Source organism: Nycticebus coucang, chromosome X, assembly GCF_027406575.1.
Source record: "Nycticebus coucang isolate mNycCou1 chromosome X, mNycCou1.pri, whole genome shotgun sequence".
Taxonomy (NCBI): domain Eukaryota; kingdom Metazoa; phylum Chordata; class Mammalia; order Primates; family Lorisidae; genus Nycticebus; species Nycticebus coucang.
In genome coordinates, this window is record NC_069804.1 from 2,306,911 (window position 1) to 2,333,032 (window position 26,122).

At 43.7% G+C, this 26,122-nt stretch overlaps 1 protein-coding gene across 1 annotated transcript; it reads left to right on the forward strand.

The window, feature by feature from the left end:
• The first annotated feature begins 91 nt into the window (after positions 1 to 91).
• On the forward strand, positions 92 to 25,718 carry ARSF (arylsulfatase F). Its single transcript, XM_053580337.1, has 9 exons — positions 92 to 222; positions 3,464 to 3,585; positions 5,660 to 5,782; positions 6,763 to 7,186; positions 11,998 to 12,134; positions 15,994 to 16,128; positions 18,661 to 18,823; positions 20,131 to 20,255; positions 25,281 to 25,718. The coding sequence occupies exons 1-9, from the start codon at positions 92 to 94 to the stop codon at positions 25,643 to 25,645; spliced, it is 1,725 nt and encodes a 574-aa protein (XP_053436312.1). The 3' UTR covers positions 25,646 to 25,718.
• Positions 25,719 to 26,122: the final 404 nt, after the last annotated feature.

Below are 26,122 nucleotides of genomic sequence, written 5' to 3' on the forward strand. Positions count from 1 at the left end.
CCTGTTGGGAAGTAGGTCCTGAATGCATTTGTGGTGACAGGAGTGATTCCTTCCCAGTAAAACCCTTATTTTCTTTCTCTAAAGCAGCTTTATGTTCCTGTGCTTACTCCTGACCACGTGCTGGTCACACGGGGCGAATGAACACAAGCCGAACATCGTCCTCATAATGGTTGACGATTTGGGGATTGGAGATCTGGGCTGCTATGGCAACGACACCATCCAGTAAGGCTTCTCCGGGGGTTCACCATTTCCAGGCTCGGGAGGCTGGCGAATCTTATGATTGCATCTCCATGTAAAACGAAACTTATTTATAGGGATTTTTTTGTTTTTTAGATTTAAAAATGTACATAATAGGTTTTCTTTTTCACTTTTTTAATTGACAGATAATAACTGCGTTGGCATTGCTGCACAGCTTCCCCAGGGGAGCCCCTACCAAACTGACCATGGTGATATCCAGCAGGGAGGCCTGGAATACCTTTTCTAGGATGAGCCAGTGAAGTTAACTGTCTAATCTTACATACAAATACAAATACACACACACACACACACACATATTTACTCACCAGAATTAATCATTTTTTGCTTCCTAATTTGGGCATCCAGCAGATTCTTTAAGGTGGAGACCAAATTCTTAAGGTGATATGCTTCTATTTTTGCCAACGGACATTGTGAAAAAAAAAAAAAAAAGAAAAACAAATATGAAACAGAAACTCAGAGGCCCCTGGATTATGAAATCTGTGTATTTGAGCCAGCCCTCAATGAAGCTTGAAGTTCATGTTATGCACTTTTAGAATCATTTTCTTGTGTTATTTTTAATAGATGCTAAGGCTAGCATCGTGTATATGTGTGTGTGTGTTTTCTTTTTCTTTAGATGGAGTCTCGTTTTGTCAACCTTGGTAGAGTACCATAGCGTAATCACAGCTCACAGCAACCTCAAACTCTTGGGCTTAAGCCATCCTCCTGCCTCAGCCTCCCAGGTAGCTGGGACTACAGGTGCCCGCCACAACGCCTGACTAGTTCTCTATTTTTAGTAGAGACGGGGGTCTCACTCTTGCTTGGGCAGGTCTCGAACTCCTCACTTCAAGCAATCCACCCTCCTTAGCCTCCCAGAGTGCTAGGATTACAAGTATGAACAACCACACCCAGCCATAACTTTTAATTTTTTTTTTTTTTAAGAAAGAGTGTCAGTAGGCGATTTCCATATTTAAAACAGGGTTGTTGGTATCTAGGTGAGATTGTTGTGGAATCATACCTCACAGCAACCTCCAACTCCTGGCTCAAGCCATCCTCCTGCCTCAGCCTCCCAAGTAGCTGGGAAAAGAAGCACCTGCTACAATACTGGTTCATTTTTAGTAGAAATGGGGCCTCTCTTGCTCAGGCTGGTCCTGAACTCCTGCACTTCAGCGATCCTCCCACCTCAGCCTCCCACCGTGCTGGGATTATAGGTATGAACTACCACTGCTGGCCTGCAATTGTTGTTTTTGATAAAAGTATTAGGAATCGTGCAAAAGTAGTAACCCCTACAATCAAGTGTGGCTTACGGTAAAAGAAGATAGACTCAAACAAAATAACAGAGACACACACCAGCAAATAGCAGACATTTCCAGAGAGTGTATCACGGCGGGCTGTCAATGTTGGAGAAACGTGATGGTAACATGAAATCTGTAAGCAGGTGCATGTTTCCCAGAAGTGCAGTTCATAAACCATGCCTTTTCTTTGCAAAATAAAGCTTATTTTGAAAGACGGTAGGTAATTTCCACATTTAAACAAAGAATGAGATAAATGCCTTGGTAATGCTGGAAATTCTTCATGCGCCTGGGTATTCTTCACAAGTCCTCTCAAGAGGACTCACTAAATTTTATTCTCATTAAAGAGGTATTTGATTCTAGACGGGCATAGTGGCTCACGCCTGTAATCCCACAACTCTGGGAGGCCAAGGCAGATGGATCCGTTCAGCTCAGGAATTTGAGAACAGCCTGAGCAACAGTGAGACCTCCATCTCTAAAAACTAGCTGGGTGTTGTGGCAGGTGTCTGTGGTCTCAGCTACTTGGGAGGTTGAGGCAGGAGAATCGTCAAACTCAGGAGTTTGCCGTTGCTGTGAGCTGTGACATCACAGCACTCTAGCCTGGGTGACAGAGTCTGAGTCTGTCTCAAAAAAAAAAAAAAAAAGGGTTCAGCACCTGTGGCTCAAGTGGCTAAGGTGCCAGCCACATACATCTGAACTGGCGGGTTCAAATCCAGCCCAGGCCGGCCAAACAACAATGATGGCTGCAACCAAAAAAATAAATAAATAGCCAGGTGTTGTGGCGGGCATCTGTAGTCCCAGCTACTTGGGAGGTGGAGGCAGGAGACTCATTTAAGCCCAGGAGTTGGGAGGTTGCTGTGATGCTACGGCACTCTACCCAGGCCCACAGCTTGAGGCTCTGTCACAAAACAAACAAACAAAAAAAGGCAACCTGTTCCATTCCCTAGAAGTCTCCCTTTGATTCTCCTTGAGCTCCAGATACCTCGTTTTAAATAGTTTTTTAATAGACACACAAAAATTACACGTGTTTCTGATCTATGCACCCATTGTGGAAAGGTCGAATGAAGGAGATTCATCTATGCATGGCCTTCTGTATTTATTATTTATTGGTGGTGAGAAGACTTAAAACCTACTCCTGGCAATTTCAAGAACACAACACGCTGTGATTAACCGTTGCTCATTTGCTGTGCAGCCGATCCCTTGAGATTACGTCTGTTTGACGTTTGATGTTCCTGAACTGATCTCTGTCCGGTCCCTTGCTAACCTCCGTTCCGCTCTCTGCTTCTGCAATTTCCACCTGTTTAGATTCTACACGCAAGTGAGATCACTGGTATTTGTTCGCACTTGCTTTATTTCATGTAGAGTAGCAGGTTCACCTGTGTCGTCAAAAGTGCCAGAATTTTCTTTTTTGTATGTAATCAGGTGACAGTTTTGGGGCCGGCCTAAAGTGCACAGACGTTTATCTGTGAAAGGGGAAGATGATCTCACGCCCGGTTGTGTCCGGTGTTGGGCATGAGTGCTGTCTGTGTGCGATAGCGTTTAGTGAATCAGGCTTGGGACCCTTCAATATTTTATTTCATTTTACCGTGTTTCGTTTCATGTTTGCGAGGTAGCAGTCCGCTCGGTGGATACCATGAAGTCCTGCCCAGTTACGTCTGAGTGTCATAAACAGCAGCTGTGTGACATCTCTGCTGCAGGTCACCTTGACAGGGGGAAAGAAATGTCTCTGTCTGCAGGCACCTGCTCTGGACACCTCGGAACTCTAATAAACTGATGCTCTTTTCCTTCACCTCTCTCTCTCTCCAACTCTTTTATTTCTCCATCTCTCCCTGTCTCTCTGCCTCTGTCTCCATCTCTGCTCTGTCTCTCTGACTCTGACCCTGTCTCCATCCCTTTCTCCCTCTCCCACCTCCAGCACACACTGTCTGTCTTTGCAGGACCCCAAACATCGACCGCTTAGCCCGGGATGGCGTCCGTCTCACCCAGCACATCTCTGCTGCACCCTTGTGCAGCCCCAGCCGAGCTGCTTTCCTGACGGGGAGGTACCCCATCCGTTCAGGTGCGTAGATGGCTGTCTCTGCTACGCCCTGCGAGCAACACGCAAGAGATCACTGCGTTCCACATAGAGAGAGGTTAAATCAGTCTGACGACACAGAAGTGGCAGAACCACACTTATCAAAACACGTCTGTCCGCACCCAGGCTGCCCTGGGAAGCATCTGTCAGAACTCTGAAAACTTGGATCAAAACATTTTAGCAGGAGGGGCAAGGGCATTGTCCTTTGGGTCAATTCAGTTCAATTTTAAAGAAAATAACAGAAGAGAAGAAAAATATTACCATACACTCGAGTTGTATGTTGGTCATTTATTTATTTATTTGTGGCCGGGGCCGGGCTTGAACCCACTACCTCTGATGTATGGGGCTGGTGCCCTACTCCTTTGAGCCACAGGTGCCGCCCAGTTATTATTATTTTTTTAAATTAAGGTAGAATTCACAGGTCCTAAAATTAACCATTTTAAGGTATGTGATTCAGTGGCGTTTAACAAATTCACTCTGTTGTATAAACATTTCCTTTACTTAATTCCGGAATATTCTCATCACCTCCCCCCAAAGGACTCCATTCCCTCTCTCTCCCTGAGCCCCTGCAAAGCACAAATCTGCCTTTCTATTTTTATGGACTATGTCTATTTTGCACTTTTTTTTTTTTTAAATAAATGGTATCATAAAATATGTGACCTTTCATGACCAACTTGGTTCACTGACAGTAATGTTTTACATGTCCATGTTCTGGCATGTATCACTGCTTTATTCCTTTTTTTATGCTTGTACAATACTAGAACATACAGATATATTACATTTAATTTATCCATTCATCCATGGATGGAAGGTTGAGTTGTGTATACCCTGTAGCTATCATGAATGATATAGCTATGAACATGTGTGTATTAATACAAGTTTTTCTCCAAATACTTCTTTTCAGCTCTTTGGGGTGTATTCCAAAGAAGGGAACTCACTGGTTATAGGGTTATATTTTTTAAAAGTGAGCAGAGTGAGCCTGAGCAAGAGCCAGATTCTGTCTCTAAAAAATAGCCAGCTGATGTGACAGACGCCTGTAGTCCCAGCTAGCAGGGAGGCTAAGGCAGGAGGATGGCTTGAACCCAGGAGTTTGAGGTTGCTGTGAGCTATGACGCCACAGCACTCTACCCAGGACATTAGAGTGAGACTCTGTCTCAAAATAAAATAAAGTAAAATAACCTGTATGAAACAGTGAGCGGAGTGGTTTTTGATTTGTGGGCAGATTCTGCAGTGTAACCATAAACAGTGCCTACAATATGGACGAGTATTCAAGTTTTGTTTGCAGTCAATAGTGGGGAATACCTTGGGCCCCTAAGGGTCTCCTGTAAACTTTTCTGCTTCGTGTGGTTTGTAATATCTGGCGTACCTTAGGTGAAGGGAAATAAGGTCCAGAAGATGCTAAATTATATGCATTCTAGATGTTGGTTCTGGAAAGCAAGCCTTGGAGCAACGAATCTCATGATGCTGACTTAGAGGAAAGAAAAGGTCTTACCTTAATCCATTCAGGGGCTGCTGTAACAAAAATACCGCAGACTGTGTAGCTTAAACAAGAGACATTCAATGCTCACAGTTCTAGAGAAGGGACGTTCGAGATCCTGGCGTGGCAGGTGCTGTGAGTGGTGGGGACTCAGCTCCTGGTTCATAGATGGAGCCTTCCCACTGTGTCCTCACATGGTGGAAGGGGCGAGGGAGCTCTCTGGGGTCCCTTTATAAGGACATGGAGGCTTACAAATAACAGCCATTACTTGGTCACAGGTATGGAGGCTGCAGATCCCAGCGTGGCAGATGCTGTTAGTCGTGGGGACTCAGCTCCTGATTCACAGATGGCGCCTTCCCACTGTGTCCTCACGTGGTGGAAGGGGTGAGGGGGCTCTCTGGGGTCCCTTTTATAAGGACACTGATCCTACCCCTGAGGCTGCACCCTCATGACCTCATCACCTCCCAAAGGACCCACCCCCTAACACCGTCACCTCGGAGGTGAATTTTAGAGGGACATAAACCTTCTTCTATGTACGGCAGCGCCCATTCACTATGTTTCTTTGTTTCCCGTGACATTTAGGTATGGTTTCTAATAACAGTGACCGGGTCATCCAAACCCTTGGGGTCCCCGGCGGACTCCCTCTTAATGAAACAACATTTGCAGCCTTACTCAAGAGACAAGGCTACAGCACAGCAGTCATAGGTAAGAGACTACCACTTAGTTATAATTATGAGTCATCCATGGTAAGGGAATAATATCCTTTGCTCTAGTTTTGCCTTATCATTTTCTTGGAAACGCTTTATTTTGAAAGGTTGTGTTGTCTTTCCCAAGGACAGGCAAGACTCTGAAAGATCTGGGCTCCACAAATGTCCCTTCAGTTGTCACCTGCCACCTTATCCCTTCACTCTCCAAGGTTATGTAGATTGTACATATGGTTTCTGTATTGCAAAAGTGTGCACCTGTCCTCTCCAGATCTTGTCCTCACTGCAGTTTTTGCCTCACTTGGGAGTCTCTTCTGAACTTACTCACACACACAAACACATGCACACGCACAGAGAGTCCTTCCTAAAGTGCATTTGTTCATTTTTTCCAGAGATAATTCAGACACCACTGAAGAGCTCCATTCATCTTATTTTCACCTGCCCAGGTGTTCCTATCAGGCACACCCATATCACTCTGGGCTTCTCATGTTTCCACAGATCCCCCTGTGCTATGACAATTCACTTCTATCTATATCAATACACGGGTCATTATGAAAATTTGGGGGTACACAACAATCAAGAAAAGTAAAATCCATGAGGGCAGAAGCAAATGAAGCCCTTTTCTAGTGTCCCCGATAAGCCAAACAAGTTGGAATGTGCGTGGGTGAATCCGATAGGACGTTGCCAGCTGTGTTCCTTGGACGTGAAATAAAGTTCCCGAATGCAGTCCGATCACAACCAGTTCTGAACGCAAACGTCTTCTCTGACTTCTGCGACAAAATGTGGCGCTGCTGAACTTGAATTTTTTAAGCAAAGGAAATGAATATTTGCTACTTTATTATTATTATTGTTGTTGTTGTTATTTAGATGAGATGATAGTTTCGTGTGAAGAATGAACGGCCGCACATTCCTTGTTAACAGTCAAGCAGATTAGACGGATCGGTGTATGAATCGTATCTGTGCTTTTCTGTTGAACTCCAGGCAAATGGCATCAAGGTCTCAACTGCCAATCTCGAGGTGACCACTGCCACCATCCGTACAACTATGGGTTTGATTACTTCTACGGCATGCCGTTCACTCTTACTAACCCTTGCTGGCCGGACCCCTCCCGTGACACAGAATTAGCCATTGGGCACTGGGTGTGGCTCTGTGTGCAGCTGGTCATCATCACCATGCTCACTCTCACCCTGGGGAAGCTGACCGGCTGGGTCTCCGTTCCCTGGTCCCTCATCATCGCCCTAATGCTGTTTGTGCTGCTGCTGGCGTGGGGGTGGCTCTCCAGCTACCAATCTGCTTTGTACTGGGACTGCCTTCTCATGAGGGAACATGACATCACGGAGCAGCCCATGGAGGCAGTGAGAGCTGGATCCATCATGGTAAAGGAGGCCATCTCATTTTTAGAAAGGTAAAGGTTAGTAACTAAAAATACATGCAATCATAGCAAGGTCAGTTTTTCTGGCCAGGGCTGGGTTTGCACCCGTCACCTCCGGCATATGGGTTGTTTTTTAATTCCTCCATCCCCCATTTATTTGACTTTTTTTTTGTTTTTTTTGCAGTTTTTTGGCCAGGGCTGGGTTTGAACCTGCCACCTCCGGCATGTGGGGCTGGCGCCTTACTCCTTTGAGCCACAGGCACCACCCATTTGACTTTTAAGTTCTGTAGAGTTTTGCATTTCCCTCCATTAAGTATCGCCCACATTTTATTAGATTTCCTTCTGGGGACATTTTTGTTTGTTTTTAAAGTTTTGTATTTAATGGGAGTAAGCATCTTATTTTCAGAATAATTCAACATTTGCAGGAAAAACTGCAAAAACAATACTGGGCGTTCCTGCATGCGTTATTATTCAGGTTCTCCTTTTGTTGTTGTTTTTTAATTCCTCCATCGCCCCCCCCACCCACCCATTTATTTGACTTTTTTTTTTTTGCAGTTTTTGGCCGGGGCTGGGTTTGAACCTGCCACCTTTGGCATATGGGGTCAGCGCCCTACTCCTTTGAGCCACAGGTTTATTTTTTTGAGACAGAGTCTTACTCCGTCACCCAGGGTAGAGTGCCGTGACATTGTCTCAGCTCACAGTTCCTTCCTCTTCTTGCGGTCAAGTAATCCTCTTACCTCAGCCTCCCAAGTACCTGGGACTACTGGTGTTCACCTTGAGGCCCAGCCTGTTTTTCTGTTTTTTAGTAGATGTGGGGTCTTGCTCTTGCTCAGGCTGGTCTCCAACTACTGACCTCAAGCAACCCACCCGCCTTGATCTTCCAGAGTGCTGGGATTATAGGTGTGAGCCACCGTGCCCGGCCAAGACAATTTTTAAAACAGGGGATGACGATATTTAAAAATATTGAGTTAAAAAATGAAATATCATCCTAGCACTCTGGAAGGCCAAGGCAGAGGGATTGCCTGAGCTCAAAGGTTTGAGACCAGCCGGAGCAAGAGCGGGGCCCCGTCTCTAAAACTAGCCGGGCGTTGTGGCAGGCAGCTGTAGTCCCAGCCACTTGGGGAGCTGAGGCCAGAGAATCACTTGAGTCCAAGAGCGTGAGGTTGCTGTGAGCCTATGACACCACAGCACTCTACCCAGGGTGACATAGTGAGACTCTGTCTCAAAATAAATAAATAAACAAACAAAACAAAAAAATTATCGGCAGTGTAATAGGTTTTGATAAATCTTTGATGTGTATTTTACTGCAATTGGGCTCTTTCCAGGGGTGTCAAACATGTTTTTCTTTTCTACCATGTGTTGGAAGAATAACAATTATTTCGAGTCACACAGCAAATACACAAACAATAGAAAGCTGATTAGCAAAAAGAAAAAAAAAAGAAACATGCACACTTTTTGTGACAACTGACACCACAGATAAGCAAAAAGAGTCCTCACAAAAACAGCATGTTCTACCCTGCTAAAAAGGCAGTATGTTTTTTGAGTTTCGGTTATTCAAATCAAGGTCTCTCTGTTAGCTCCGAAATTTATATTTTCTTAGACCAAGGAGGCAGGCACACAATAGACTCAAAATCACAAATCTGGTGGGTTAATTTATGTTACATATTGTCCGCGTACTAGTTTACAAAGGAAAATATATTTCTCTGGGAATGAGACAATAGCATAAACCAAGGATTCTTTCTGTTAGGAAGAGAGACACCTGGGAAATTAAAATCAGAAAGTTTCTGTTTGAGCAGGTGGCATAAAAGAATATAAATTAAGTGACATTAGTGCTTGAGGGTGATTATTATAAGGCTTGATGCTACCAGAAGCCAGTGGCTGACAGCTCTCCCAGGGAACCACATTTATAATCTCCCTGTTGGACCTTTGAGGAAAAGGCTGTGAACACATTTCTCCCTTTCTCTTTCAACACAGATTAAAGCTTCATCTTTACTGATGGCCATGCTGGGATCTGGGATTCCGAGAATGAGTTCACATTTACTGCTAGAAAAAAGATACACAGGCACAGAATTCATTCAGAAATAGTCCAACATCCTTGGTGGTGTGTGCCACACCTTTTGGGGGCAAGACATGATTGCAAGAGGGACTTTGCCTAACAAATGCAATCAGTGTAACCTGGTTTCTTGTACCCTCAATGAATCCCCAACAATAAAAAGAAAGAAAGAAAGAAAAAGAAAGAAAGAAAGAAAGAAAGAAAGAAAGAAAGAAAGAAAGAAAGAAAGAAAGAAAGAAAGAAAGAAAGAAAGAAAGAAAGAAAGAAAGAAAGAAAGAAAGAAAGAAAGAAAGTCAAATAGATATAAGTCCAGGATAAAAGAGTTCAGTAGGGAAGGACCCTGCCAAGATGTCAGGAATACCACACTTGAGTGTGTAATATCTAAAGTGAGTCTTCAAAGTTGAGTAAGATGGCCAAAGAATTCTCAGGTATTATAGTCATAGGTGCAAGTGTGTGGAAAATGGGGTTTCCAAGGAACGTGAGCAGTTTGTTCTTGTTGACTTGGAAAGACCCAAGCCAGTGAGGGTCAGAGGAAAAGTTGACACGGTATGGAGTGATATACAATCACTTGAGGTTGGAAGGCATCTTTGTCCTGCTATAGGCCAAGCAAAGACAATACAAATATAAAAATGCAGTAAAGGAGTGATAAAAAAAATCATATTTGCCTTGTAGATGCTAACTGAACACCTTGTCTCATTTTTAGGGCACATCCTTTTGTGCCCTGGTACCTTTCCAAATGTGCAGAGTGCTGTGAGGTTTTACAAAGATAACATCGGCACGTGGAGAGTTAGCATCAATCACTCTGAAATTGCAAGCTAAACAAATAATCCTGATCCGTTCTGTCAGCCAGTGCAAATCTTCAAACATCCCACGCGCATTGTTCCTTAAAAGATTACATTAGTCCCACAGAGATAAACCCGGATAATCTCAGGTCAAGAGCCTTACTGATTCTCATCTGCAAAGCACCATCTAAAGTCACGTATCTACAGGTTGTGGGAATTACAACAAGGCCATCTCTGGGGTGGGGTGTCATTCAACTGACCACATTGAAAATCATTCTTTGTTTTGGCAGTTTAGTTTGGAATGCTAAGTGAGTTTAAATTTTTAAAGGGCCAGGCTCTTTATGGAGGCCCCAGGGGAGGCTCCTTCCTGCCTCTCCCAGCTCCTGGGGGCTCCAGGCATCCCTGGGCTTGTGGCCACATCACTCCAGTCTCTGCCTCCGTCTCCACGTGGCTTCTCCTCTGTGTCTGTGTCTCCTCTGCTGCCTCTTAGGAGGACACTTGTCATCAGATTTAGACCCCTCCCTAATCCAGGATGGTCTCATCTCAAGATAGCTCGCTACATCTGCAGAGACCCTATTTCCAATTACATTCTATTCATAGGTAATGGATGAAAGCTTATGGACATATATTTTGGGGTCCCCATTCAACTCATTAACTTATAGTATCCAGTTCCCTCTGAAGGCCCCAGGGGAGGCTCCTTCCTGCCTCTTCCAGCTCCCAAGGGCTCCAGGCATCGCTGAGCTTGTGGCCACATCACTCCAGTCTCTGCCTCCATCTCCACATGGCTTCTCCTCTGTGTCTGTGTCTCCCCTGCTGTCTCTTAGGACACCTGCCATTGGATTTTGGTCCCTTCCTAATCCAGGATGGTCTCATCTCAAGATCCCTCACTTACCACATCTGCAGAGACCCTATTGCCAAATTATGTTCTAGTCATACATTCTGGGTGATAAGACTTTCACATATATTTTGGGGTCGCCATTCAACCCATTGTATCCAGTTCCTTCTGGAGGCCCCAGGGGAGGCTCCTTCCTGCCTCTCCCAGCTCCTGGGGGCTCCAGGCGTCCCTGGGCTTGTGGCCACATCACTCCAGTCTCTGCCTCCGTCTTCACGTGGCTTCTCATTTGTGTATCTCTCCTCTTCTTTGTCTTATAAGGACACCAGCCCTTGGATTTAGGGTTCACCATATGAAGAATGACCTCAGTGTAATAATTAAAGACACCAATTCCAAATAAGGTTATATTTTCAGGTTTCAAACCAATATGAATTTTGTGGGGACATGATTCTACCTGGTAAAGTATGACAAAACTCTCATTCTTATAACTCTTTTCTTCTCCTCTTTCTTCTTCTTTTTCTTCTTTTCATTTTTTACACATTGATGTCTCACCACAGCAGAAATGTCATAAAGAGTGGCATTTGAGCTATGTACTGCCATGGTTAGCTGGGGACTTATTCTCTTGCATATAATTGTTAGAATTCAAGGTAGGTCAGCTTTCTTCCACATATCCTCCTGGGAGAACCAGTGGCGTGCCAGTGGCTTGCCATGGGACTTCTGTCCCTTCTGGCACACCAGTTGAGGATGTGTAGAGATTGCTAAAAACCCACTTCTCTGCCACCAGACTTTCATGTCCCTTGGGGTGCAGCTGTAGTTTGTGATGTCATGAGCCATGAAGAATATACACCACGCAGAATTGGATTTTGTTTGTATCATGCTTATGATAGGAGGTCTATGTTAGCTTGCAGTCTCACCCTCCAGGGGTCCTGGTATCTGAGAATAAACAGAACAATGGTTGCCTTCACCCCAAAGGGTTGACAGATTTGTTAAGATGCTGGGGGATCCTGGAATCCCCTCCAGCCTGGGTGGGCCTCTTGTGTGAACCCCATCTATTCATGAGGGCATGGAGGAGAAAGAAGGTGATTATGTCCATTTGGGAGCTAGGAGCCAAAGAACAATGCTATTCACCTTCAAACACTTTGCAAACTTGAGAGTCATGTCATTTTTGTCTTCTCAGGAACAAGGAAGGCCCTTTCCTGCTTTTCTTCTCTTTTCTTCACGTGCATGTACCGCTTCCCACCACAGATGAGTTCATTGGCACCAGCAAGCATGGCTTGTATGGAGACAATGTGCAGGAGATGGACTCCATGGTGGGTAAGTCAAAGAGATGGAGTCCATGGTGAGTGAGTCACAGAGATATGGATTCCATAGTGTGTGAGCCTTACCCATGGTGGGTAACTCACAGAGATGGACTCCATGGTGGGTGAGTCACAGAGAGATGAACTCCATGATGGGTGAGCCATACCCATGGTAGTAACTCACAGAGATGGACTCCATGGTGGGTGAGTCACAGAGAGATGGATTCCATGGTGGATGAGTCTTACCCATGGTGGGTAACTCACAGTAGATGGACTCCATGGTGGGTAAGTCACAGTAATGGACTTCATTGTGGATGAGTCACAGAGAGAAGAATTCCATGGTGGATGAGTCTTACCCATGGTGGTTCACTCACAGAGATGGACTCCATGGTGGTTAAGTCACAGAGAGATGAACTCCATGGTAGGTGAGTCACAGAGTGATGAACTCCATAGTGAGTAAATCAGAGAGATGGACTCCATGGTGGGTAACTCACAGAGATGGACTCCATAGTGGGTGAGTCACAGAGAGATGGACTCCATGGTGGGTGAGTCACAAAGAGATGGACCTCATGGTGGTTGAGTCTTACCCATGGTGGGTGAGTCACAGAGAGATGGACCCCATGGTGGATAAACCACAGAGAGATGAAATCCTTGGTGGGTGAGTCACATAGAGGTGGATTCCATGGTGGATGAGTCACAGAGAGATAAACCCCATGGTGGGTAAACCACAGAGAGATGGATTCCATGGTGGGTGAGTTACAGAGAGATGGACTCTGTGGTGGGTGGGTGAGTCTTATCCATGGTGGGTGAGTCACAGAAAGATGGACCCCATGGTGGGAGAGTCACGGGACCTAAGTAGAGGGAAGTAAACATGTTTGAATGGTATGTAACACCCAGAAATGGCCCTTGGCCAATATATAGAGTGAAGAGAATTATCTCCAAGAGTCAAAGTTGCTCTGAGACATAAATGGAGTAATAGATGAAAGTGATTGATAAAGTCAGCACAAAACCATACTCAATTCCTGTTCCTTTTTTTTTTTTTTTAATTTTATTTCAGGTTAATTTGAGAGTACATAGAATTAGGTTACAATGTTTGCATTTGTTAGGTATAGTCCCTGTTGTAGTTGTGTCCCAACCACAGGAGGTGTGCCATATAACCCCACATTGTTTTCATTAAGTGGGAGCACACCAATCCCCCTCCCTCTTCCCCTCTCCTCAGCTCCCACCTTCCACCTTCATCACACTACTATTTAACATAGTGCTGGAAGTTGTCACCAACGCAATTAGACAAGAAAAGGATATAAACGGTCATCCAAATGAGGGCAGAGGGGTCCAAGTTCTTGCTCTTTGTTGATGATATAATCTTCTATAAAGAAAACCCATGAAACTCAACCATAAGACTCCCTGAAGTGATAAAAAAAAAAACACAGTAATGTCTCAGGGTATAAAATCAATGTCCACATATTTGTACACACCAGTAACAGCCAAGTTGAGAAGCAAATCAAGGACACATCTCTCCTCATAGTCAGTTATTTTTCTTTCTTTGCATGTTACCCACTTCTCACCTGGGATGTCCTGTCTCTTTAGTTGTGTCTCCTGTCCTGGACAGACCCACAAATCAGATCTTGATGCTGTTTGATTAAACTTCAAACCTTCACATCAAAGTCTGTTGTGTACAAAGATCTCTGGTTGAAATTGTGGATTCGGGAATGCGTTAGGGTCCAAATCTGTGATGAACTCATACTGCAGAGAGACAAAACGATACAAATGTGCATTCCTAGGATTCGCACAGTAAATAAATCAATCTGCAATGTGGATTCAGTTCTCCACATTAATGATAGGAAGGCATGATAATATCATTAATGATATTAATGATAGGAAGGCATGAATGAAATGCACATATTTGAAGGACACGGAAGTACAGAGATGTCATGATATATGTGTCACTATGCCAAAAAAAAAACCTTGGAAATTAAGCTAACAGAATTGAAGCCAATAAGAAGATTTTTTTTTTGCAGTCATAAAATGTGGTTTGATGTTTCCTTTGACAGAATAGGATATGATGACGTCTCCTCACTTGGGTAGCCCACAAGTTCAATTGGCACCAGCAATGGCAGTGAAAATTTTTGTCACTTGGTTAAGTGGTATCTTCCAGTTATTTCCATTGTAAAGTCATGTGCTTTGTCACAATTCAAAATTAATACGTATTTCATGGAAGATACTTTTAGATTAATCCAGTATCTTGGCCCCTCATGCCAGTTTTAGTATCCATTGATCACTTTCTCTTGAATCAATTTTCATTGTGATGTTTGCTAAGAGTTGCACTGTGTTAAATTTTCTTTTTTAGGACTTTAAAAGATAAATTACTTTCTTAGACTTGACCTTACCTGTATGCTTTGTGTGTAGAATGAAATTTCTAGCAAACTTAAAGAATTTTAATTTAACGTTGTTCAAGATGAACAACAGTAGAATGTATAGAATCAACACAATTGTGAAAATGTTTGATGAATAATGAATTTAATAATTATTCATACCGGACACAGTGGCTTACACTCTGTAATCCTTGCACTCTGAGAGGCCAAGGTGAGTAAATTGCCTGAGCTCAGGAGTTCAAGACTAGCTGGAACTAGAACAAGACCCCATCTGTAAAAATAGATGGATGTTGTGGCAGATGTCTGTAGTCCCAGCTACTTGGGATGCTGAGGCAAGAGAATCATTTGAGCCCGAGGGTTTGAGGTTGCTGTGAGCTATGAAAGCATGGCACTCTACCAAGGGTGGCAAGGTGAGACTCTGTCTCAAAAAACAAACAAACAAACAAAAAAATAAAAAACTATTCATGATACTAATCATGGATTTTGGACTTGAAGAAATTTGATTGTTTGCTTTTCTTTCTTTCTTTCTTTCTTTCTTTCTTTCTTTCTTTCTTTCTTTCTTTCTTTCTTTCTTTCTTTCTTTCTTTCTTTCTTTCTTTCTTTCTTTTTCTTTCGTGAGAGAGTCTCACTCTGTCACCCTGGCTTCAGTGCTGTGGGATCATAGCTCACAGCAACGTGAAACTCTTGGGCTGAAGTAATCCTCTTACCTCAGCCTGAGCTCAGGCAATCCATCTGCCTTGGCCTCACAGACAGCTGTGATAATAGGTGTGAGCCACCATACTTGGCCTGGTTGCTTTCTTATAAAGAATGACAGGGAATGTATTATTTTGAAAGCGTCTTTCCTGTTTTAACCTGCTCATTGAATCTAACTTTTTCCCCTTTTAAATTTCTCACTCTCTATTTTAAATGCCAAATAAGAAAGGAATAGGAAATGGTTAGAAAAATAATTGCTTACCTAAACCACCATCAAGAATATATCAAATGGATTGTGTTAACCCAATGATAAGAGTATCTTAATCCTACCTCTGTTCCCTGAAATTCTATGATAATGTACTGCTTCTGTGAGAAAAGTTGTTTTATTCTGTAAATTGTTACTACCGTTCCATGAGACATTAAAGTCAGAGAAGAAACAACATTCTTCCTTTCGTATCTAAAGGGAAAAACTAGGTTTTGTCAGTTTTATTCTGGAAAAAGGAAATGATAAAGGAGAGTTTGCATTTTGAATGGTAGTAGTACCAATCCAATTCAATTCATGTGAATTGTCATAATAAGTTTTCTGAAAGTATGTCATCTTTTTTGTTTCTTAAATGTTAGGCTCTAAATTCACTTCTTTTCCCAGCGTTTGGCAATTTAAACCATTAACATGTATTTCTTCTGTAGCTTTTGAAATAGTGAGGGTCACACCATCCTTGCCTTCCTTATGTATCTCATACCCAGTTGATGTAAGGGTATGAGAGCTCACGATGTCATTATTTTTACTTATGCCTTTGATTATTATTTCAGGCAAGATCCTTGGTGCTATTGATGATTTTGGTCTGAGGAACCACACTCTTGTTTACTTTACATCAGACCATGGTGGCCATCTGGAGGCTAGGCGAGGTCACGCCCAATTTGGAGGATGGAATGGAATTTACAAAGGTGAGGAGAGGTGATCTTTCATGGAGTGGGGTGGTGAGTAATCTCTTTTATGGTCATGATAATTAATTAGTATACAAAACTACACAAGTTTGGGCTGGATGTGGTGGCTCATACCTGTAGTCCTAGCACTCTGGCTAGGAGACCCCTGACTAGGGCGCCTGCAGCTCAGAAGCTAGGGCGCCAGCCATATACACCAGAACTGAGCGGGTTCAAATGCAGCCCGGGCCTGCCAAATAACAATGACAACTATAAAACAACAACAACAACAACAACAAAAAATAGCCAGGTGGTATGATGAGCACCTGTAGTCCCAGCTACTTAGGAGGCTGAGGCAAGAGAATTGCTTAAGCCCAAGTGTTTGAAGTTGCTATGAGCTGTGACACCATGGCACTCTACCAAGGGTGACATAGTGAGATTGTGTCTCAATTAAAAAAAAAAAAAAAGCATGACCCCGTTGCTACTAAAAATAGAAAAACTGAGGCAAGAGGATTGCTTGAGCCTAAGGGTTGGAGGTTGCTGTGAGTGATGATGCCATAGCACTCTAGCCAGTGTGACAGCTTGAGACTGTGTCTCAAAAACAAAACAAAACAAAACAAATAAAAAACTGCACAAGTTTGTTTCATTTGGCTCCTGGGAGAAGGAAGTGCAGGAGCAAAATCAAAGAAATTGGTCTTGGAGTTGGAAAAATTTCCATGGACCGGGTATCTAGAAATGTGGTCTCTATCTAGTCAGTACCAGGAGATTATGACATGCTGGCAAGCAGATGACGTCTAAAGAAATCTTCTAAGAGATTTATAAATGAGCTGAATATCCATTCATTGATAACATTTGCAAGATGCTTGAGAGAAGATTAAGGAGAAATCTGCTTGCCAGGCAGCAGAGGTCAGAACCAGGGATACCCGGGCATGAATTTAATTTAACTAAATTTTACAATTAAATTCATGTGTACTGATTCTATACCTCGACGCAACATTTAGCCCACAAAAACATGCCCATTAGTTGCCACGTTGGCGTGATCTGGAACACGTCATCCTGATGTTACGAGAAAATTATCTCGAAAATGTTAAGTACATTTTATCATATGTCTTGAGAGAGATTTGTGCAAGGTCAGATAGTTAAGTTTGTGAACTCACGCTAGAAAAAGTATTACATATCTCATTTCTGAGTATCAGTACGGTCACCTTCAAGGTACTCCCTTTGGGAAGCTGTACACTGATGCCAGTGCCTAGTGCAGACTTCAAAACAATTTTGGAACTCTTTTTCTGGAATGGCCATCAGAGCTGTTATCCTATAAGGTTGACAATTATGTTCTTGAACCTGTGCTATAAAAAGTGCTACGTACCTCATGGATGAATATCATTATGGCCATTTTTGAGGTGCTCCCCTCGGGAAGCCATACCCTGAGGCCAGCACCTAGTCCACCCTTCAAAGCAATTTTTCTAGGATGAGTTCACTTAATTGTTTGACTTCATACTTGAGATGAGAGCATTCTAGATAGGGAGAAAAGCTATGTATGTAGGATGAACATGCCCCATAGTAAATATAATTAGTGTGCTCCACGCCCGTTGCACACTAGTTATGGCGTCGGCCACATGCACCGAGGCTGGCGGGTTTGAACCTGACCCAGGCCAGCAAAACAACGATGACAACTGCAACAACGACAAAAATAGCTGGGCGTGTGGCGGGCGCCTGTAGTCCCAGCTACTTGGGAGGCTGAGGCAAGAGAATCACTTAAGCCCAAGAATTTGAGGTTGCTGTGAGCTGTGACATCACAGCATTCTACTGAGGGTGACATAGTGAGACTCTGTCTAAAATAAATAAATATAATTTGTGATTTAGTAAAAAACTCTTCAGCAACAGAAGTAAATATAATTCTGTGGGCGTGTTCTACTGATGCCATTAGAGCTCTACACATTATAGGCACTAAACAAATGTCTCTGTTGGTGTTAATTTACATTTTATTTTTTCTTTATTAAGTCATAAACATGTAGATCATGTATACATTAATGCATTTATGGGGTACAATGTGCTGATTTTATATACAATTAGGAGCGCTTACATCAAACTGGTTAACATAGCCTTCACCTCATTTACTTAATTATTGTGTTAAGACATTTATACGCTACTCTTAATAGATTTGACATGTACCCTTGCAATATGCTCCATAGGTGAGGTCCCAGCTTTTATCCTCCTTCCATCAAACCCCCGCTCCCCTCCCATCCCCCTCCTCGTCCCTTCTTCATCCTGGGCTATAGTTGTGATTTATCTTTCATATGAAAGTGTGAGTGATTATAAATTGGTTTTATATTAGTACTGAGTACATTGGATACTTTTACTTCCATTCTTGAGATACTTTACTAAGTAGAATATGTTCTAGCTCCATCCATGTAAACACAAAAAAGGTAAAGTCTCCATCTTTTTTAAGGCTGCATAATATTCAGTGGTATACATATACCACAATTTATTTTAATTTACAATTTAAACACACTGTAACTGGGCACAATAATGGAACTGGATTTCCTTACCTTCTAGGTGGAAAAGGCATGGGGGGCTGGGAAGGTGGAATCCGAGTCCCAGGAATTATTCGATGGCCGGAAAAGATACCAGGTGGACGTTCCATTGACGAACCCACAAGTCTGATGGACATTTTCCCAACACTAGCCTCGGTGTCTGGAGGAACACTTCCCCAGGACAGGTGACGTAGTTATTAACTCTCAACAAAGCTTCTTCTCACTCTTTTTTCCTGATTCTGGAGAATCCCTTGAGCTTGACACCAGCCTGAACAAGAGCAAGACCCCATCTCTACAAAAAATAGAAATATTAGCTAGGCATGGTGACAGGTGCTTGAGAGGCTGAGGCAAGAGGACTGCCAAGCACAGGAGTTTGAGGTTGCTGTGAGCTATGATGACACCACTGCACTCTAGCCTGGGGCCAGAGTGAGATTCTATCTCAAAATTAATAAAAAGTATCTCTCAAGAAATGAAAATAACAGTAGGTGAAATGTTGTCCAGAGCAACCAGATTCCAGAAAACAACAGGAAGTGGAGGGTCAAACCCTGGGAGGGTTTGATCGGCCAAGGTGGGAGGTTCCCTTGAGCTTAGGAGTTTGAGACCAGCCTGAGCAAGGGCGAGACCCCATCTCTACTGAAAATAGAAAAACTAGCAGGTATTGTGGCAGGTGCCTGTAATCCTAGCTACTTAGGAGGCTGAGGCAGGAGGATAGTTTGAGCTCAGGAGTTCGAGACCAATTTGAGCAGGAGTGAGACTTCCATCTCTACTGAAAATACAAAAAGTAGCCCAGCATTGTGGCAGGTGCTTATAATCCAAGCTACTTGGGGTGGGCTACTTGGGCTGAGGCGGGAGGATTGATTGAGTTCAGGAGTTCAAGACCAGCCTGAGCAAGCGTGAGACCCTGTCTCTTCTAAAAACAGAAAAATTACCTGAGCATTGTGGTGGGCACCTGTAGTCCTACCTACTTGGGAGGCTGAGGCAGGATCACTTGAGCCCAGGAGTGTGAGGTTGCTGTGAGCTATGACACCACAGCACTCTACCCAGAGTGATGTGTGTCTCAAAAAAAAAAAATAATAATTGCATTTTGATTACTTTCCCCCTCCTTATCTCCCGAAATCACCTTTTCCTCAGAACATCTCGTGGTTGAGTTATAGTGAGATATGAAAGATAAAAAGAGCCATGATTATACATTTTTATGGTGGCCATTGTGGGTCATCGGAAGCTTCGATGTATTTATTGAGAAATAATTCACATGCTGGCCATGTCCACAACTGGGGCGTGTCCTTGGCACACACAGTGACACATGCTTCTGTCTGTCTGTCTGCTAATTTCTGCGTAAAAGCTGAGGTTTCTTCTCTCTCCCCCTGGAGCATCATCTCTGTGACAGTGTGCCCAAGTTTCCCCAACTTCTGAGCACGCTGCCCCACGGCTGGAAATGCACTTGGCGCCAGCCTGGTGTGTGACCTCTCTCCTTATTTTCACGTGTCCACAGAGTGATTGATGGCCGAGACCTCATGCCCTTGCTGCAGGGAGACGTCCAGCACTCAGAGCATGAGTTCCTGTTTCACTACTGTGGCTCATATCTGCATGCTGTGAGGTGGCACCCAAGGGATAATGGTGAGTGTGCACCCAGCCCTTCTCCCCACGGCCCGCAGGGAACGGCAGCTCTCAGGTCTGCTCCGAAGTCTCCCTTCCTCCCCCCCCCAGACCATTCTAGGGATGTCAGTGAAAATATCTTTCTGGAAAAAGTTCCTGAGAATTGCTCTTTTGTAGAAAAGCAGGCAGAGGTGATTGCAGATGCTAATTCTCTCAACTGAATTTATTCACAAGGTATTTATGTATTGTGCCTGTGCAGACATCATGTTGTGTACCATGTACGGACGAACTGCCCTAGCTGACCCCCTCCCTACACTGACCACCTCCCTGCACTGACCACTCCTTACTTTGACCTGATTTTCATAGATTGGACATGTACCACCTGTGCGTACCAGTACAGTGGGGCTCATTCCTTATGGTGACCAGTTTGTTGCAATCCTGTGGGTGGTCAACTTAACAGAGGTTCTGCTGTATTTAATTTTTACTTGCCAATGTTTGTTTGTTTTCTTTCTTCCTTCCTTCCTTCCTTCCTTCCTTCCTTCCTTCCTTCCTTCCTTCCTTCCTTCCTTCCTCCCTCCCTCCCTCCCTTCCTCCCCATTTCTTTCTTTTTTCTTATTTCATGTTAATGTGAGGGTACAAGCAACCTGATCACAATATTTGCATTTGTTACACAAAGTCCCTCTTGTAGATGTGTCCTGTACCCCAAACGTGTCTGATACGCCCCCACATTGTGCCCATTCAGTGAATCACCCCCAACCCCCCGCATGCCCTGTTCCTTATACCCGGTTCCCCCATCTTGAATTGAATTGAGTTTTTCTCTTATGTTGTCTTGAGTTAGATCATCTGCTGGCTTCATATCAGTATTAAGTACGTTGCATTCCTGTTTTTCCATTCTTGGGATACTTTACTGGGAAGAATATGGTTTCAACTCCATCAGGTTAATACAAAAGATGTAAAGTTGCCATCTTTGCAGTTTAATAAATAAAACAGATATATAGAATAAAAAAAGACACAAAACTTACTCAAAAAGTCTGGGTGGGATCACTTTTTAGAAATAAGCATTTTTAGAAACACATATGATGGCTGCTGTGATGATGTGTAACACGATATGTGGAGATTCTGACGTACTCATCCCGACACGTGGAGATTCTGACTACTCATCCCAACACGTGGAGATTCTGACATACTCATCCTGACACGTGGAGATTCTGACATACTCATCCTGACATGTGGAGATTCTGACGTACTCATCCCGACACATGGACATTCTGACTACTCATCCCAACACGTGGAGATTCTGACGTACTCATCCTGACACGTGGACATTCTGACTACTCATCCTGACACATGGAGATTCTAACATACTCATCCTGACATGTGGACATTCTGACGTACTCATCCCGACACATGGACATTCTGACTACTCATCCCAACACATGGAGATTCTGACATACTCATCCTGACAAGTGGAGATTCTGACGTACTCATCCCGACACATGGACATTCTGACTACTCATCCCAACACGTGGAGATTCTGACATACTCATCCTGACATGTGGAGATTCTGACGTACTCATCCCGACACATGGACATTCTGACTACTCATCCCAACACGTGGAGATTCTGACATACTCATCCTGACACTTGGACATTCTAACATACTCATCCTGACACGTGGAGATTCTGACTACTCATCCCAACACATGGAGATTCTGACATACTCATCCTGACACTTGAACATTCTGACGTACTCATCCCGACACATGGACATTCTGACTACTCATCCTGATACATGGAGATTCTAACATACTCATCCTGACATGTGGACATTCTGATGTACTCATCCCGACACCTGGACATTCTGACTACTCATCCCAACACGTGGAGATTCTGACATACTCATCCTGACACTTGGACATTCTGACGTACTCATCCCGACACATGGACATTCTGACTACTCATCCTGATACATGGAGATTCTAACATACTCATCCTGACACGTGGACATTCTGATGTACTCATCCCGACACCTGGACATTCTGACTACTCATCCTGATACATGGAGATTCTAACATACTCATCCTGACATGTGGACATTCTGATGTACTCATCCCGACACCTGGACATTCTGACTACTCATCCCAACACGTGGAGATTCTGACATACTCATCCTGACACTTGGACATTCTGACGTACTCATCCCGACACATGGACATTCTGACTACTCATCCTGATACATGGAGATTCTAACATACTCATCCTGACACGTGGACATTCTGATGTACTCATCCCGACACCTGGACATTCTGACTACTCATCCCAACACGTGAAGATTCTGACTACTCATCCTGACACTTGGACATTCTGACGTACTCATCCTGACACGTGGAGATTCTGACGTACTCATCCCGACACGTGGAGATTCTGACATACTCATCCCAACACGTGGACATTCTGACGTACTCATCCCGAACGTGGAGATTCTGACGTACTCGTCCTGACACGTGGACATTCTGACTACTCATCCCAACACGTGAAGATTCTGACTACTCATCCTGACACTTGGACATTCTGACGTACTCATCCTGACACGTGGAGATTCTGACGTACTCATCCTGACATGTGGAGATTCTGACGTACTCATCCTGACACTTGGACATTCTGACATACTCATCCCAACACGTGGAGATTCTGACATACTCATCCCGACACGTGGACATTCTGACTACTCATCCCGACACATGAACATTCTGACTACTCATCCCAACACGTGAAGATTCTGACTACTCATCCTGACACTTGGACATTCTGACGTACTCATCCTGACACGTGGAGATTCTGACGTACTCATCCCGACACGTGGAGATTCTGACATACTCGTCCTGACACTTGGACATTCTGACTACTCCTCCTGACACGTGAAGATTCTAGCATACTCATCCTGACACGTGGACATTCTGACGTACTCATCCCGACACGTGGACATTCTGACTACTCATCCCAACATGTGAAGATTCTGACTACTCATCCTGACACTTGGACATTCTGACGTACTCATCCTGACACGTGGAGATTCTGACATACTCATCCTGACACGTGGAGATTCTGACGTACTCATCCCGACACGTGGAGATTCTGACATACTCGTCCTGACACTTGGACATTCTGACTACTCCTCCTGACACGTGAAGATTCTAACATACTCATCCTGACACGTGGAGATTCTGACGTACTCATCCTGACACTTGGACATTCTGACGTACTCATCCTGACACGTGGAGATTCTGACGTACTCATCCCGACATGTGGAGATTCTGACATACTCATCCTGACACTTGGACATTCTGACATACTCATCCCGACACGTGGAGATTCTGACATACTCATCCTGACACTTGGACATTCTGACTACTACTCCTGACACGTGAAGATTCTAACATACTCATCCTGACACGTGGACATTCTGACTACTCATCCTGACACATGGAGATTCTAACATACTCATCCCGACACGTGGACATTCTGACGTACTCATCCTGATACATGGAGATTCTGACGTACTCATCCTGATCTTAGGAAGAAATAACATTTAGCATTGACCTGTGAGGAAAGAGACAGAAGAGAAAGAGCCTGGACAAAATAGAAAGACACAAGGAAATTGGCACATTAATGCATGCCTTTAATTTGCTTTTTTTTTTATATATGAAAATATGTTTACCTTCATTTTTTTATTATCAAATCATAGCTGTGTACATTAATGCAATCATGGGGCACCATGCACCGGTTTTATATATCATTTGACACATTTTCATCACACTGGTTAATGTAGCCTTCTGGCATTTTCTTAATTATTGTGTTAAGACATTTATATTCTGCATTTAGTAAGTTTTGCATGTACCCTTGTAAGATGCACCATAGGTGTGGTCCCACCAATCACCCTCCCTCCACCCATCCTCCCCCCTCCCCTTCCTCTCCCCCTTCCCTGCATTCTTAGGTTATAACTGGGACAGAGTCTCACCCTGTCACCCTTGGTAGAGTGCTGTGGCATCACAGCTCACAACAACCTCAAACTCTTGGGCTTAAGATTTTCTTGCCTCAGCCTCCCAAGTAGCTAGGACTACAGGTGCTTGACACAATGCCTGGCTCTTTTTTTGTTGCAGTTGTCATTGTTGTTTATCTGAGCTGGGCTGGGTTCAAACCCACCAGCCTTGGTACATGTGGCCAGCTCCATAACTACTGTGCTACAGGTGCCGAGCCTCTAATTTGCTCTTTATTTGTGTCTTCTGACATGGAAGAATATTTACTGAACATCTTCTATGGGTTAATGCTTCTTGTAGGTATTCATGGCCACATGGTAACAATTTCATTTATTAACAAGTCAACTGTAGTCAAAGACTTCAATATAAAATGTAAAAAAAATTCATGTTTCTTATTGTTTTGAAAGGCAGAGCCTCACTTTGTGGCCCGGGCTGGAGTGCCGTGGCCCAAGCAAAGCTCATTGTGGCCTGGACTCAGGAAATCCTCCTGCCTCAGCGTCTACAGTAGCTGGGCATACAGGTGCACACCACTGTGTCCGGCTCACTAAATGAAAATATTTTTTTTCTGTAAGGAAATAATATAGGAAGAAAAGTATTATTATTATTTTTTTTTTGTATATTGCCTGCATTGATTTCCCAAAGTGCTGAGATTATAGGCATGAGCCACCGTGCCTGGCATAAAATTCAAAATTTTAGAAGAAAATGGAATGGGAAGGGTTTCTTTTTTAAATTATTATTTTTTAATTTTTTTAAAGTGATTGTTCATGGGGTATAGAGTCATGTTTCGTTATATGGATATAACGTATAGGGGTCAGAGAGGAATGATTGGTATTTCCATCATCTCAAACAATTATCATTTATTTGTTTGGGGGAATATTTAGTACTTACCTTCCACACGTTTGAAACCATGTAATGTTCACAATGCTGAGAACGTGGCTAGCAACTATTCCTCCCACCTGGCTGCAGCTTTCTATCCTGTCACAAATAACTGCCCCTTTGTCTTCTCCAGCTAGGGCAGTTTGGAAGGTGCATTACGTCACACCGATCTTTCAGCCACCAGGAGCTGGGGCTTGCTACGAGAGCCACTTTTGTGGGTGTTCCGGAGAAGAAGTTACCATCCATGATCCCCCTCTGCTGTTTGATCTGTCCAGAGACCCATCTGAGTCCAAACCCCTGACACCTGACACGGAGCCCCTGTTCAAGTCAGTGATTAAAGCGGCAGCTGCTGCCCTCAGACAACACCAGGCCAGCATCATTCCCGTCCAGCAACAGCTGTCGCAGTTGAACAAGGACCAGATATGGCTGAGGCCTTGCTGTGGGGTGTTTCCATTTTGTCTGTGTGACAAGGAGGAGGAAGCCCCCATCCCTCACTAATAATGAAAAGAAAAAATCAAAACCGAAGGCCACCCATTCTGGCACTTTCAAATTTGCAAGGTGTATGCTTGAGTGATAATAAAGTCCACTGCTCTTCCAGATCATTAAATATCCATTGGTTGGGCCACTTCTTTGTAACTTCTATTTGCATTCCTGTGGATAAATGTTTCTCGAATTTTCTTTATCTTTCTTTTTTGTTTTTCTTTTCTTTGCTCTTCTATTTTTTTTTTTTTTTTGAGACAGACACTGTTGCCCTTGGTAGAGTGCTATGGTGTCGTAGCTCACAGCAACCTCAAACTCTTGGGCTCAAGCAATCAAGCCTCAACCTCCCGAGTAGCTGGGAGTACAGGTGCCTGCCATAATGTCAGGCTAATTTTTCTATTTTTAGTAGAGATGGGGTCTTGCTCTTGCTCAGGCTGGTGTCAAACTCCTGACCTCAAGCAATTCACCTGCGTTAGCCTCCCAGAGTGCTAGGAT